The 16,397-nt window shown below is 45.8% G+C and overlaps 1 protein-coding gene across 3 annotated transcripts in view; it reads left to right on the plus strand.

The window, feature by feature from the left end:
• The window catches only part of LOC137538065 (vomeronasal type-2 receptor 26-like), a 31,004-nt gene extending 21,630 nt beyond the window's left edge, over positions 1-9,374 (plus strand). For 2 of the 3 annotated variants that reach the window (XM_068260030.1, XM_068260031.1), the window contains exon 3: positions 7,833-9,374. In XM_068260030.1, coding sequence (XP_068116131.1) covers positions 7,833-8,746 — 914 coding nt within the window. In that variant the 3' untranslated portion in view covers positions 8,747-9,374. Of the gene's footprint in view, positions 1-2,311; positions 2,406-7,832 lie in introns of all 3 variants that reach the window. The other variant, XM_068260032.1, reaches the window with a different exon arrangement.
• The last annotated feature ends 7,023 nt before the right edge of the window (positions 9,375-16,397 follow it).

Below are 16,397 nucleotides of genomic sequence, written 5' to 3' on the forward strand. Positions count from 1 at the left end.
TTTTTTTCAAAAAGACCTTATAGTTTTTGAGAAAATAGATGTTAAAGTTGGGCGGAATTTCCGCGATTTCCGGCGGAAATTCCGCATTGGAATGCGGAAATTGGTAGCGGAAAGCGGAACCGGTAATTGGCAATGGCGGAATGCGGATTTACCGTGGAATCGGAAATTGGCATTTCCGACCATCCCTAGTAAAATTGGTATTTCCGACCATAGCTAGTAAAATTTTGATAGTGCACATGTGCACAAACTATGTTGTGTATTTATATGGTTTACATGCCTTAGGAAAGCCCCTGAAAACTCTACAATGAACATTTATAGTAGTTTACAATATGGTTTTACCACAGTGATGATGTAGCACTGGTGCTCAATGCCTGAACTAATATATTGCAAACTTAGGCCATGTACACACAATCTACTTATGTCACCCTTCAGGGATCAGGACATCCCTGGCCTGGGCTGTATGCCAGGTGTTTAGCTGATTATGCCCTTTTGTTGCTATGTGGGGGAGGGGGAGGCACAATAGAGGGATGATGAGCAGCGCATGCTTGAAATCATACGATGGGTGAGGGAGTGGTGCAAACAATGGAACCGATTGGGGGATTGGCGTAGCTAGGGTTGAGTACATCCGTCTGGCAGATCGCTTGCGGGTTGGGCATCGAGGGTCATCAGGTGGGTCAACAGGTGGGTCATCGAGGGTCAACAGTCACACACCTGATTGTTGGCTGAAGTGGTCGTTATCAGCCCCCTCAGCCGACTTAAGGGACCACTATTGTGAAAAATTTTAAAATTTTAAATATATGTAAACATATACAAATAAGAAGTACATTTTTCCCAGAGTAAAATGTGCCATAAATTACTTTTCTCCTATGTTGCAGTCACTTACAGTAAGTAGTAGAGATCTGACAGATATCAGAAATCTGGCTGGTTTTGGACTAGCCCATCTCCTCATAGGGGATCCTCAGGGTTTTGTTTAGTTTCAAATGCCCTTAGTGAATGGCAGTTGCTCAGTCCAACAGCCTAAACACTGTGCAGTGAGCAGGGAGCCTGGCCTGGTGTTTCTAGGACTTACGGGGGCTTTGCTATTAACCGCTAAAGTCGGCGGATTTTTACTGTAATGTAAAATGCAGAAAATAGGCAAATGCAGTTTTCTGCATTTTACAGTACAGTAAAAATCCGCCGAATTTAGCGGTTAATAGCAAATCCCCCGTAAGTCCTAGAAACACCAAATTTTCAGGATTTATTAAACAGAATCTTGTGAACAAGATGCAAAGAAAGTTTTCAAAAAGACCTTATAGTTTTTGAGAAAATCGATGTTAAAGTCGGCGGAAATTTCCGCGATTTCCGGCGGAAATCCGCCTACCGCACTTGCATTACCGGTTTCCGCATTCCGATGCGGAAATGCAAATTCCGATCGGAATTTCGGAAATTGCATTTCCGCGGAATCCGAATGAGCATCCCTAAATTTTACAGCTTTACATACTCAGGTCACAATAGACATGCCCTCTCTCTGTTAGTACCATCTTATTTGACAAACTATATGAAATGGCAAAGTATCCAGCCAATCGGTGGAGCCACCCCATCTAACTTGTTATCCCATTGGTTCTGATGTACTACCGGCGGAGGGGCCTTCAGAAAATAAACAGAATGTAAATGTAAAAATGAGCATAGGCGCTTTTGCTCATGTTTACATTGCTATCAAGGAGGCACTGTATTGCTGTATTGACCTGAATAAACATTGTGTATTCATGAGGTCACACCTGAATATGACCACATTTTTAAGGACAGTGCATTTCACAGGTGCTGGCCCATTTCTTCAGGTCAATACAGTGTCTTGAGAGCACTGTAAAAATGAGCATTGTCTCCTATGCTTATTTTTACATTGCTGTCAAGGCACTGTGTTATTGACCTGAAGAAGTGGGCCAGAACCTGTGAAACGCGTTGTCCTTATGCGCATGAATGAATAAACTTTCTTTTTCCAATTATATGGTTTTGTCTTTCAAGAGAGGTAAGGCACATCACCTCTCATTTACAACCTTTTCAGTGGCTAATACTAGTATATCTAGGGCCAGTGTTTTGTCAGATAGTTCTACACCCCAGTCAGGCGGTTAAGTATTTTAAAGCATTTCTAAGTGTTCTTTAAAAAAAACTTCAAGGAGAGCGACTGACTAGTACCTGCAAAGCAGACCTGGAATAGCGAGTGTGGATGGCTATCTCCTGCAGGTGGTTGCAAGTTTTGTGAGTATCTTTGTTTTTCTACACTATACCACCCTGTACTAGCATTGCACCATCCTGGTCTTTCTCAATCTTGCAGATTCTTCGAAGGTTGCTGGAAACCACCACAAATCCAAATCCCACTATTGCTCTTCCTGACAGAGGTTCCCCTAGTTGCTGAGTGCCTTTTGATGGTGAGGGAGATCGTACCACTGACACTTTGGCTTTCTTTGTAGGGAAGACCTACACTTTTAACCACCTGAGCGGTCTGGACGAGCTCAGCTCGTCCAACACCGCCGGAGGTCGCCGCTCAGGCCCTGCTGGGCCGATTTTTATCAAATAAAAAGCAGCACACGCAGCCGGCACTTTGCCAGCCGCGTGTGCTGCCTGATCGCCGCCGCTCTGCGGCGATTCGCCGCGAGCAGCGGTGAAAGAGGGCCCCCCTAGCCGCCTGAGCCCTGCGCAGCCGGAACAAAAAGTTCCGGCCAGCGCTAAGGGCTGGATCGGAGGCGGCTGACGTCAGGACGTCGGCTGACGTCGATGACGTCACTCCGCTCGTCGCTATGGCGACGATATAAGCAAAACAAGGAAGGCCGCTCATTGCGGCCTTCCTTGTTTATTATGGGCGCCGGAGGCGATCGGAAGATCGCCTCCGGAGCGCCCTCTAGTGGGCTTTCATGCAGCCAACTTTCAGTTGGCTGCATGAAATAGTTTTTTTTTTATTTAAAAAAAACCCTCCCGCAGCCACCCTGGCGATTTAATCAGAACGCCAGGGTGGTTAAGCATTATGATTGTCTATCTCTCTTCCATTTTTAATTGCCCTTTCTCGCAATTCTAACACTACTTTCTGCAATGCAGTTCTGTTCAAATAAAGCTCACGAGGGTATGGTAACTGTTATGCAGAGAAGGGGGCATTGTAATTAATCAGGAAAAGTTGGGACGCCTGCAGAAATTGGCCGCAACAATTTTCAAGACTTGATCAACCCTCATTGCTTCTGAAAAGTTGTTAGTATTGATCATAGTGGATAGCTTCACTTTTGTGAAATTTCACATAATTTCATATGTTATCTGGATTTTGCGTAATTATTTTAAACATTTTCACATTATTGAGTATATGTGTGAAAATGTATGGGGCATGCATGAAAAAATAAATTTTCCCCAAAGGCATTGAAAAAAATGACCATGAGAAAACATATTTTTGCATTGCTGAATATATATTCGGCAATTCATGGGCATGCATGCAAACATTAATTTTTATCAAATGCATTGAAGTCAATGGGCATTTTCACATAGATTATTATATTCATTCTAATTATGTCTCAATGAAAAATGAAATTCACTATAGTTTTAAATTTTACATTGTGAATTTCACTGTGAAATTACTACTATATGAAATTCAAACTCATCACTTGTAACCCCATTTCTTGCTCACTGCAAAAGGCCATTTTTTATGAATCTAAAATGTAAATTTGTTTTCCATTTTTAGCTAACTTTACCTTTTTTTTTAACCTCTGGCAGCTTGTCATTTATGTACCTTTGTAGCATTTTAACATTATATTTCAGAATCACAGTTTTTTTTTTCTCTTAAAGAGACACTGAAGTCTCAAAAAAAACATCTTTTTATTTAAAAAAATGTGTTTGATATGCTAGCCCTGCCTAAACTGCCACATTCCCACCGCTGTAATATATCTAAATCCCCCCTAACTCCCACCTCCCTCTTCCCCGCAAAATCCACAACTTTCTTGGTCTTGGATTTTGCTGCTATAAGAAGAAGAGCTATGAGCCGCAGCTCTTCCTCCTTACGAGTCAATCAGCCGTGTATCTCCGCTTCTCCCCCGCCCCTCTCAGTGAAGGAAGACTGAGTGGGGTGGGGAGAGCTGGCGATCCGGGCTGATAGATGCGCTGCCTTTCACAGAAGCGCTGCCCGGATTGCCCCCCGGGGAGTTTGGGGGAATTTAGATAGATTACAGTGGTGGTAATATGGCGGTTTAGGTAGGGCAAACATATTAAACACATTTTTTAAATTAAAATATGTTTTTCTTGAGACTTCAGAGTCTCTTTAACCACTTTGTCCTCCCTGACGTATAAAAACGTCAAGGAGGACATGCACGCAGAAAAAGCGACAGCTTCTCTCGGAAGCTTTGCTTTTTCTGAGTCTATGTCCCTCTAAGCGTACATTGTACGCTTAGAGTGACGTCATGTAAACAAACTCAAGGTTTCCATCTTGTGGCCAAAGAGTAAAACTACACCTAAAAGTAAAAAAAAAAATTGCACTACACAAATTTTTCCCTAAATAAAACACTATTTACTTCCCACCCTCCCAAAAATACCCACATAAAATGTTTAATAAAAAAAAACAAAAAACATTACAATAAAAAAAACAACACATAAATATTTACCTAAGGGTCTAAACTATTTAAATATCTATTTAAAGATGAAATATTTCTATATATTTTTTTTTTATAAGCTTGTAAATAGTGATGGATGCAAAACGGGAAAAATGCTCTTTTATTTCCAAATAAAATATTGTTGCCATACATTGTGATAGTGAAATAACCGTGACAAATGGGCAATTACAATATGTGGGTTTTAATTATGGAGGTATGTATTATTTTAAAACTATAATGGCCGAAAACTGAGAAATAATGAATTTTTTCCATTTTTTTCTTATTCTTACTGTTAAAATGCATTTACAGTAAGGTAGCTCTTAGCAAAATGAACCCCCAAAGAAAGCCTAATTAGTGGCGGAAAAACAAGATATAGATCAGTTAATTGTGATAAGTAGTGATAAAGTTATAGGCGAATGAATGGGAGGTGAACATTGCTCGGATGCATAAAGTGAAAATGACTGAGAGCTTAAGTGGTTAAAAATCAAAACAATTTTCACATTTTAGCTCTTCTCCTATTCATTCACCAATAACTTTATTGTTACTTATCACACTGAAATGATCTATATATTGTTTTTTTTTTCACCACAAATTAGCCTTTCTTTGGGTAGTACTTTTTGCTAAGAATTATTTTAATTTATATGCATTGTAAAGGCAATAATAACAAAAAAAAGGGAAAAAATCATTGTGTCTCAGTTCTCAGCAATTATAGTTTTAAAATAAAATGTGCTTCGATACATAAAATCCACAAGATTTATTTGCCCATTTGTCCCGGTTATTACAACGTTTAAATTGTGTCCCTAGTACAATGTATGTGTAACGTCTGCGGAATCGTTTTCACGGTCAGCGCACACGATGCTCACTGACACAGCGAAAACCCTCCACAAGCGTATAATTGGGTGAACCCAGGCTAGGTGCAATGCACCAGCAGAGGGCAATTCCCACCGGCAGATGGGGCTGTGGAGTGCAGACGAGCACAGCCTCTGCATGGCCACAAATGGGAATTGTACAGATCTAAGACAGTGCGGGGCTGAACAGCCCTTAAGCCCTTAAAGAGAAGAGCACAGAGATAGGCTAAATGTGTGTTCCCCAATCTAGTCGTCACCCAGTGACGGTGAACACACATTCGCAGAAACAAAGTATGAACGCGATCGCGAGAGAGGCAATCACCAGAAGTGACATAAGACTGATCAGAACAGAACACAAGAGTAGCAAAGGCACAGCAAATGACAAACACTAACTAAACGCGAACACCGCACTCATTCGCAACAGCGAACGCATTTACAGCGCGATCTCCGCACGTTAAGCGCAACAGAGACAAGCACGCCTAACTAACTACCGACAGACAAACACGAAACAGAGAACGCGATCGCTTGCTTAACGGTTACCTCACCGAGCCTACAGCAAGCGTTCGTATCAGACAAAACAGACAGATCAACAGAAAACAGGTATAGGTCAGATAAGATCCACTGTTCTTTCCTCCAGAGCGAGTGCGATCCAAGTACGACAACAGAGCTTAGCAGGATCCACTGCTCTTTCCGCCAGAGTGAGTGCGATCCAAGTACAGGGACAAGAAGGCAGATCAGAAGGATCCACAGCCGCTACCGCTAGGGGCTAGTGCGATCCAAGCAAGACAGACAGATGAGATAGCAGGTAGCAACCACTGCTCCAGCTATACTCCAAGAAAGCAGATCAGAAGGATCCACAGCCGCTACCACTAGGGGCTAGTGAGATCCAAGCAAGACAGACAGATGAGATGGCAAGTAGCAACCGCTGCCCCAGCTATACTCCAAGAAAGCAGATCAGAAGGATCCACAGCCGCTACCGCTAGGAGCTAGTGCGATCCAAGCAAGACAGACAGATGAGATAGCAGGTAGCAACCGCTGCCCCAGCTATACTCCAAGAACGCAGATCAGAAGGATCCACAGCCGCTACCGCTAGAGGCTAGTGCGATCCAAACAAGACAGACAGATGAACAGAAGGGGCTACCAGTAGCGACCGCTGCTCTGGTTAGCACCCCCGACAGACAGAACGATTTCCTGACAACCACCATTGGTGACAGGACAATCGCAACGAGAGACAATACAGACAAAACAGATAGCAAGCTAACTGCACTAGGGAAACTGCCTAGTGCAGTCCCAAGAATTACTCTCAGATAACTTTAACAAGCAATAGCAGGGCTGACACTCTAGGAGTGTTTCAACAAACCATGAAGGAATGACCAGCAAAGGACTCTGGGAAAACATGGGCTTTTATACTGCCAGCCTACAAAGGAGGCAGCTGGGTGATTTGCATAACCAATGTATGCAAATTCCTCAGCAGCAGAGCAGGTCTGGAACTTGCAAAGAAAAGACAGGTCTCTTTTCCAGAGACCTGCAGCCCACAGACTAGAGGAATGGTCAAACAGCTGTCTGCCTGTTCAGCCTGCTAAACGGATCATTACAGTATGGCGATAATATTTTATCTGGAAATACAGATGTATTTTTTTTTTTTTTTTTTTTTTTACGTTTAGGGATTTTTAATACTATTTCACTTATTACACAACTTTATTTGCAAAATTAACAGTAATATACCCCCATGACAAATTAGAAAAGTCCTTAAGGTAACTATTTATGTATTATAATAATTATTATTATTATTATTATTATTATTAGTGTTTTTTTAACAAGTGTTTTACTTTGGTAACTATGGGGCAGTAGTGGAAGGGGTTAAAAAATAATAAAATTAAAAACTAATAATGATTTTTCTATGCAAAATAGTATAGTGGTTTAATTGGATGTATTGAATGGAACAGCTGATTCTCATACCCCAATCACAGATGGAGGGGAATGTGATGGTGAGGTGAACAAAAATGGCGTGGAGATTTTATATATATATGTGGAGGGGGGGGGGGGCTACAATCAAATTTTCCAATCTGGACACACATTAATTGTATTATCAGAATGCAATTACAGTTAGCAGCTGATTTATGCAATCTGCTATCTGGGTGGCATGTCCTAAGTTTGATTAAATGCTTGCCTGAAGATAGGAGTTTTGAGATTTCAATTAAAAATCATGAGAGATTGAGAGTGTTGAATGGAGTGTGAAAGTGAGTTCCACCTGGAAGGAAAAGCTCTTGAGAAGTCCTGAATGGAAGTGTGGGAGGAGATGACTAGAGTAGCATATTATATATAATTGCTTTAAACTGTAACATGTTTAATACTAATACTAATTATAAGTACTTGTTTTCCCCAGATATGAAAAACTGCATCAGTTGTCCCGACGATGAGTGGCCAGATGAAAAGAAATCAAACTGCATCAAGAAACATATTAATTTCCTTTCCTACAAAGACTATCTAGGATTGGCAATAGAAATCCTCTCTGTCTTCTTCTTCACTGTGACATTAGTGGTGTTGGTGATCTTCATTATCTACAGAGACACACCAATAGTGAAAGCCAATAACAGAATTCTAAGCTATATTATACTTGTCAATCTTCAGATGTCCTTCCTTTGCCCATTTCTATACATTGGACAACCTACTATGATAACCTGTGCAATGAGACAAGTTGCCTTCAGCATGTTCTTCACAGCGGTCATTTCTTCTGTTATTGCCAAAACACTCATAGTCTTATTAGCTTTCCATTCTACAACACCAGGGAGCTGGTTAAGAAGTTGGACTGGAAAACAGACATCAGTTTATATTGTATTGTTTTGTTCATCAATTGAAGTAATCATTTGCATGTGGTCCTTAATTTGGAATACCCCATATCCATTTAAAGACACAAAATCTGAGATGGAAACAATCATACTGACATGTGATGATGGGTCTGGCATTGCCTTTTATGTCATCCATGGGTACATTCTCTTCCTTGCAATGTTTAGTTTTGTATTAGCTTTTTTGGTAAGGAAATTACCTGATCGGTTTAATGAGGCTCATTATATAACATTCAGTATGTTGGTATTCTGCAGTGTTTGGATAGCATTTATCCCCACATATCTAAGCATCAAAGGGAAGTATCTGGTGGCCGTGGAAGTATTTGCCATCATGGCTTCCAGTGCAGGGCTCCTGTGCTGCATTTTTTTCTCTAAGTGCTACAAAGTGCTAATAAACCATCAGATCAACAGCAAGATCCAACTATTTAAAGTGCCTCAAAGTAAAAATATTTAAGACTATTAAGCAAAAGACAACAAACACAATAGACTTTATCAGGGTACAACTATATTGTAAACATCCATGGAGTATATAAGAAACATACAAAACCGTTGTTCACATTAAAGTTTAAGAGAAATGTCTATTTTCTGTAACAGCTGAAAGAATACTTGTCAAAATGACAGAGCCTGTCATGACTTTAGTTGTTTTATATCCATTTGCTTCAGTTGCTTCTATCTTATTCAATGCAATGTGATTGGCAGCAATGTCAGAGTGGCCAACGTCAACACAAAGTCAAGAGACGTCTGACATCAGTAATGATGGCCTAATCTTTATACATTTCATAATCCATAAAATACTATAACAACCCATTGAGTATTATGAATACCCACTGATACTAACTAGATCTCCCACATAATGGTTGGAATAGGACCAAGGCCATATCCTGTCTATCTCTCTCTCCTTCCCTGAAATCGACAGATTTATGTTCTGCCGTGGGTCAAGTATCTACTTTTGAACTAGTAATATATTTAAAACTGTCCTTTATTTGACATATCTATCTAGACAATTAACAACTTATACATGAAAACAATCACTATTTTGATCCATTAAATGTTAATAGCCCATGAGTCATCTAGGGCGTACATGCTCTCTACATGCAGGTGGTCCAAGCCAACTTCTTACAAAACAAGTGTGAAAGTGGTCCGACTCCTCAAACCTAAATTAACAAATTCATACAAGATGGAGTATAAAAGTAGTATGCAAAAGGTCTACCAAAATGGCTATCACTTATTAAAATGGCGGCTGTCATTGCATCATTAATACAAAATGGAGAAATGGCCTTTTATTAAGTGAGCGCAGGTGTGTCAATACCCGCCCCTATAGCATAAATTGCGGTACACTCTGCTGGTGGTACTAGTAATACTGCCGAGTGCTTTCTGTGCTCCGCAATATTTCTGCAGTTTATGCATCAACCCCAAAGAGAGATAAGTCATGAGTTATGATGGCTAAGGAGACATAATTCATGAGATAAACAGATAAGGATAGATAATTCAAAATACACAGTAAGTTTGTGAATCAACCCCTCTATTTAGTAATCACTGAACATTTGTGTTTACATAGCTGTGCAGTTTATCAGCTATAGTCAGTGGTGCTCAGCAGAGCTCGAATATTCGAGTAGCTAGAATATTCGAGCTCTTTTTCAGCTATTCGAGCTCGGTATTCGAGCTCCGAATAGCTGCAGCTATTCGAATGGGCTATTCGAGTAAACGCGAATAGCCCATTCACTATTCGAGCTATTCGAGCAAACGGCGCTATTCGAGCTCGGGTACCGAGCTCGAATAGCGTCATAGCCCAGATTGATGTCCTTAGAGCCAATCAGAGGGCTCCCAGGCCCTCTGACGGCAGCCAATCACAGAGGGGGACCCTGGCCAGCCCCTACCCTATAAATAGCGGCCGCCATGTTAGGTTTCTCCGTCCTTGCCTGAGACTTGCATAGAGAGAGAGTTGCTCCTTTGTGCTTTGGCTTAGCAAGAGCTCTATTGTGGTCATTTACCTAGCGTTTTTGCTCACATACACCTCCTATACACACCTATATTGTTGTTAGTTAGATAGACATTGTATTTTAGTTAGTAGCTTTTGTGTTACATAGACAGAGACAGCTGCTGCAGGCAAGCTTACAGCTTTAGGCCTCAGGGCCTGCCTGTGTGGGCAGCTGTTCTCTCCTGTCCTCTGTTAGTATATTTCTCTCATCTATACCAGTATTTCTGCTGTCCTTTACTACTGATTGATTCTGTATTTAGTATTGTAGTTATACTGTACTAGGACACTTACTGTCACTGTTTATAGGCTAAGGCTAAGGCTACTAGCTCCTGCGTGTGTGCACTCACTGTCTTGTACACACACACTCTATTTCCTTCTGATTACTGATTGATTATTGTAATTAGTTGTACTTACTGTTACTACTTACTCTTACTGTACTAGGAGTCTAGGACACTCAGTCACTGTTCATAGGCTACTAGCTCCTGCGTGTGTGCACTCACTCACTGTCTGTGTACTGTAGTGTACACACACACTCTATTTCCTGATTACTGATTGATTATTGTAATTAGTTGTACTTACTGTTACTACTTACTCTTACTGTACTAGGAGTCTAGGACACTCAGTCACTGTCCATAGGCTACTAGCTCCTGCGTGTGTGCACTCACTCACTGTCTGTGTACTGTAGTGTACACACACACTCTATTTCCTTCTGATTACTGATTGATTATTGTAATTAGTTGTACTTACTGTTACTACTTACTCTTACTGTACTATAGGAGTCTAGGACACTCAGTCACTGTTCATAGGCTACTAGCTCCTGCGTGTGTGCACTCACTCACTGTCTGTGTACTGTAGTGTACACACACACTCTATTTCCTTCTGATTACTGATTGATTATTGTAATTAGTTGTACTTACTGTTACTACTTACTCTTACTGTACTATAGGAGTCTAGGACACTCAGTCACTGTTCATAGGCTACTAGCTCCTGCGTGTGTGCACTCACTGTCTGTGTACTGTACACACACACTCTATTTCCTTCTGATTACTGATTGATTATTGTAATTAGTTGTACTTACTGTTACTACTTACTCTTACTGTACTATAGGAGTCTAGGACACTCAGTCACTGTTCATAGGCTACTAGCTCCTGCGTGTGTGCACTCACTGTCTGTGTACAACACACTCTATTTCCTTCTGAAGTTCTGATTACTGATTGATTATTGTAATTAGTTGTACTTACTGTTACTACTTACTCTTACTGTACTAGGACACTCAGTCACTGTTCATAGGCTAGCTCCTGCGTGTGTGCACTCACTGTCTGTAGTGTACACACACTAAATTTCCTTGTGATTACTACTGATTATTGTAACTTCTAGTTGTACTTCCTGACTGTTACTACTTACTTACTGTACTAGGGACACTCACTCAGTCACCTCACCCATCAACCCACTCCATTAAAGTACCCCACTTTTAACCCGCCCTTTTAAAAAACTTTTGTCTTTACGCCCAAAACATCGAAGATGTCTGGAAGTGGCAGCCAGCGCGGTTTGGGCAAGGGGAAGGGCAGCAAGGGAATCAGGAGGAGAGGGAGCAGCATTGTGGCAGGCCGCGGCCGCGCCACCATGCACAGTTCCGCAGCAGCAGCAGCAGCGTCAGTGGCTAACATTCCTCCCATAGCCACTGGCCGTGGACGCCTTGGGCGCCGCCCAGCAGGAGCATCTGCAACTCACGCTGCAGAGACACAGCAGCAGCAGCGTGTAGCACCTGCTCCGATTTTCCTCCAGCCGGGTCGGAAACGTCCCATTGAGGAAAAGCATGCAGACACTGTGGTGCAACTCATGACGGAGGATGAGCAGCCCGCCATCAGCTCTGCATCCGAGGCCTCCACCCTCACCACCACCACCACCACCCCTGTTCGCAGCAGCCGCCCAGCAGGCTCTGGGGAGGAGGCCAGTTCACCGTCACAAGTTGGCGACCTGTCACTCAGCAGTATTTTTACCCCAGGCACCATCAGGGTATTGTCTGCTGTTGTTGGCGATTTGAAGGAGGAGATGCTGATGGGCACTTTGGGGGATGAGGGATTGGACAGCAAGACTGTGGCGACAGTCAAGCAGCCCATCCATGCATCAGGAGAGGAGTTTGGGGGGTCATCATCCCAGCAGGACATGTTTCAGGAGGGGGAGGATGATGATGACCCGGTGACAGACAGAGACTGGGTGCCACCACCTCCAGGGGATGTCATCCTCAGCAGCTCTGAGGAGGAGGAGGAGGATGCGCTTGTGGGCCTTGCAAGGAGGCGCATCATTGCAAGCATTGGCAGCAGTAGGCAGGTCCCACAGCCTGCTGGTGTCTCAGGCTCAGCAGCAGCAGCAGCAGCATCTGCCAGTACCACCACCAGCCGCACCCAAGCCCCCCCCCAACCACCACAGGGAGACAGGCGGCAGCTGCGCTTCCATGCCGTAGGGGGATGTTTCTGTCACCAATCTGGCGATTTTTCACCATGCCCACTGTGTACAGCAAGTACGCCACTTGCAACCACTGTCAGCGGAAGTTGAGCAGAGGTGCAGACCCCTTAAAGTTCAGCACCAGCTCGCTCATCAACCACCTTGCTGCGAAACATTTCCACCAGCATGAGGAGTTCCAGAGGCTGAAGGCATCTGGTGCTGGCAGTGGCACCACACCCATCACTGCACAGCCTTCAGCTGCAGCAGCAGCAGCAACAGCAGCCACCCGCCCTCCTGCTCCTCCAGCAGCACCAGCAGGAGTGCGGAAACGCACTGCTCCTCCCCCCTCTGCAACTCCTGCCGCCGACACTGAGGCCTGTTCTGGCAGCCAGTCCTCAGTGGCCTCCTCCGCTGTGTCTGCTGATTCCCGTGCCAGCAAAAGGCCACGCCAGAGCCTTTTGAGCGAGTCCTTCCAGGGGGTGGTTAGGGCTCTGCCTCCCAGCAGCCGTCGCGTGCGGCAGCTGAACGGCTTGCTGGCACGGGCCATGTGCTCCCAACTCCTGCCGTACACGCTCGTGCAGGAGGGGAGCGACATTCGTGCGCTGCTTGCTTGCGCAGCCCCAGACTGGCAGCTCCCCAGCAGACACTTCTTTGCCCGCAAGGCCATTCCTGCACTGCACCGCTTTGTGATGGCCAATGTGGAGCGAGGGCTGGAGCACGCGGTTGGTGAAAGGGTCCACGTCACCATGGACTCCTGGAGCAGCCGCTTCGGGACAGGCCGCTACCTGTCCTTCACTGTCCACTGGGTCAGCTTGGTGGAAGGGGGTGAGGATGGGAGAGCAGCAGCGGGCACAGCAGCAGCAGCAACACAGTGGGTGGTGCCACCCCGCAGGGTCAGGGGAACTGCAGCAGGTTCCTCCGATCCTCTGCCATCCTCCGGCACACCTGGCCAAACCCCCCGCCTCAGCAGCAGCGTGAAGGCCCGCCACTGCCAAGCGCTGCTGCACTTGGTCAGCCTTGGGAAGACCAAGCTGACGGCAACCCATGTGTTGGCCAAACTCCAGGAGCAGGAGAGGATTTGGCTGACCCCCAGAGGCCTCAGAGTCGGAGAGGTGGTGGCCGACAATGGGGCCAATCTGGTTGCCGCAATAGACAGGGGAAACCTGACCCACATCCCCTGTCTTGCCCACGTGCTGAACCTGGTGGTGCAGAAGTTCTTGCGCACCTACCAGGGGATGGGCGAACTGCTGGAAACGGCAAGGAACGTTGTGCGTCACTTCCGGCGCTCGGCTGCAGCCTGTGCGAGCCTGGAAGACGTGCAAAAGGAGCTGGATCTGCCACGCCATCGGCTGATCCTTGACGTTCCGACTCGCTGGAACTCCACCCTGGCGATGTTGGAGCGTCTGGTTGAACAGAAGCACGCTGTCAACCAGTACCTTGCCCTGGCCACTGTTTCCGCCGCTCAGAGAAGGGACAAGACCAGCAACATCCCGTCCATCGTCCCCGATGATGACTGGAGGCACATGCAGCAGGTGTGCTTAGTGCTGGCTCCCTTTCTGCAGGCCACTAACATGGTGAGCAGGGACCATGCTATGGTCTGCGAGTGGGTGCCCCTGGTTTGTCTGCTGAAAAGGGTCCTCGATGCTTTGCTGGAACAGGGAGCGGCAGCCTTGGACCAGCAGGAGCGGCAAGCAGCTGCACAGTCCACCTCTGAGGGGGAGGAGGAGGAGGACTTGGTGGAGGTCCCTGACCTTGCTGCTGATGAGGGGGAGCAGCACAGTGCAGCTGAGTTGGTGCGGGGGTGGAGAGAGGATGAGGCTGACGAGGCAGAGGAGGAGGATGAGGACAGCAGCACTGCCGTCGATGTGCCAGCAGACGTGGCCCGCCTCTTCCCAATGGCAGCGCACATGCTGACGTGCCTGCGCAGGGACCCCAGGGTGATCCAGATGAAGCAGAGGGAGGACATCTGGATCAGCATGATGTTGGACCCACGCCTCAAGGGGAAGTTGAGCCAGTTCCTGCCGCCTGCAGGAGGAGACCCAGCGCAACAAATAAGGAGCTTGCAGCAGGCCCTTGTTGAGCGCTTGGAGGAAGCCTTCCCCCAGCCTTCCACCCCCACTGTCCAGCAGCCAGCACAGAGGCAGCAGCAGGTGCCTGCATCCAGCAGCAAGCGCCCCACAGACCTGCTGTCTCTCAGCCACGAGCTCTACAGGACTGTAGAGGCTCCGGCAGCAGTGACTAGAGAGGAGGTGCATGCAGCAGCATCCTCCTCCGGTCACAGCCAGCGCCTGACCCGCATGGTGGCTGACTACATGGGGTCCTACAGCGGGCTTGACAGCGATGCCCCTGTTGATCCCATGGAGTATTGGGTCAAGTGCCTGGAGATCTGGAGCGAGCTGGCGCAGTACGCCCTGGAAGTGCTGTCCTGCCCCCCTTCCAGCGTGCTGTCCGAGCGCTGCTTCAGTGCAGCTGGTGGTGTGGTCACCGAGAAACGCTCACGTCTGTCTCACAAGTCTGTGGACAGACTGACATTTCTCAAGATGAACCAGGCGTGGGTGGAAGGCGAGTTCCTGGCCCCTGTTGTCGGCGAGAGGGGGACATGAACTGGCTAAGAACCATCGTTAATGTGCCTTACCACCCTTTACCACCTCCTGGCTCCTGCTCACTAAGCCAGCCTGGTTCACTTTGACTATTACGTCGCCTGCAGCCACACATTTTACACCTACAGTGGGCTCCTGTGTACTGCCCTTCTGCTGTCTGTCTGTGTTTCCCACTGCCAGGGTACACAAATTTACCTTCTGCTGCCACTCTGCCACCAGCTATTACGTCAAACAATAGCTATATATCTGTGTAATTTGTTTTACAAACAAAACCAAAAAACCATAAAAAAAAGGTTTAATTTTTCTGAGGTGCCCGGGTTGAAAACTGTGTTGTCCCAGTTGTGTATTGGACACGATGTGGGCTGCACGACCGCTGTCTGGGACCTCCTGTTGTGTTCATTTACGGCCTGGTATCACCGCTAGGTACCAGGGCTATTATGTCACGCTGCCTGCCTGCTGCCACACTCACACTACTCCTCCATTCCTCCTGCTGCTGCTGTCTGTCTGTGTTTCCCACTGCCAGGGTACACAGAATTAGCTTCTGCTGCCACTCTGCCACCAGCTATTACGTCAAACAATAGCTGCTCACATAAGTACTCCTCCATTCCTCCTGCTGCTGCTGTCTGTCTGTGTTTCCCAACGCCAGGGTACACAGATTTACCTTCTGCTGCCACTCTGCCACCAGCTATTACGTCAAAAAATAGCTATATCTGTGTAATTGGTTGTAAAACCAAAACTACAAAACCATTACAAAAAAAAAGGTTTAATTTTTCTGAGGTGCCCGGGTTGAAAACTGTGTTGTCCCAGTTGTGTATTGGACACGATGTGGGCTGCACGACCGCTGTCTGGGACCTCCTGTTGTGTTTATTTACGGCCTGGTATCACCGCTAGGTACCAGGGCTATTATGTCACGCTGCCTGCCTGCTGCCACACTCACACTACTCCTCCATTCCTCCTGCTGCTGCTGTCTGTCTGTGTTTCCCACTGCCAGGGTACACAGAATTACCTTCTTCTGCCAGTCTGCCACCAGCTATTACGTCAAACAATAGCTGCACACATAATTACTCCTCCATTCCTCCTGC

The sequence above is a fragment of the Hyperolius riggenbachi genome, chromosome 11 (genome assembly GCF_040937935.1).
Source record: "Hyperolius riggenbachi isolate aHypRig1 chromosome 11, aHypRig1.pri, whole genome shotgun sequence".
In the NCBI taxonomy this organism is placed as follows: Eukaryota; Metazoa; Chordata; class Amphibia; order Anura; family Hyperoliidae; genus Hyperolius; species Hyperolius riggenbachi.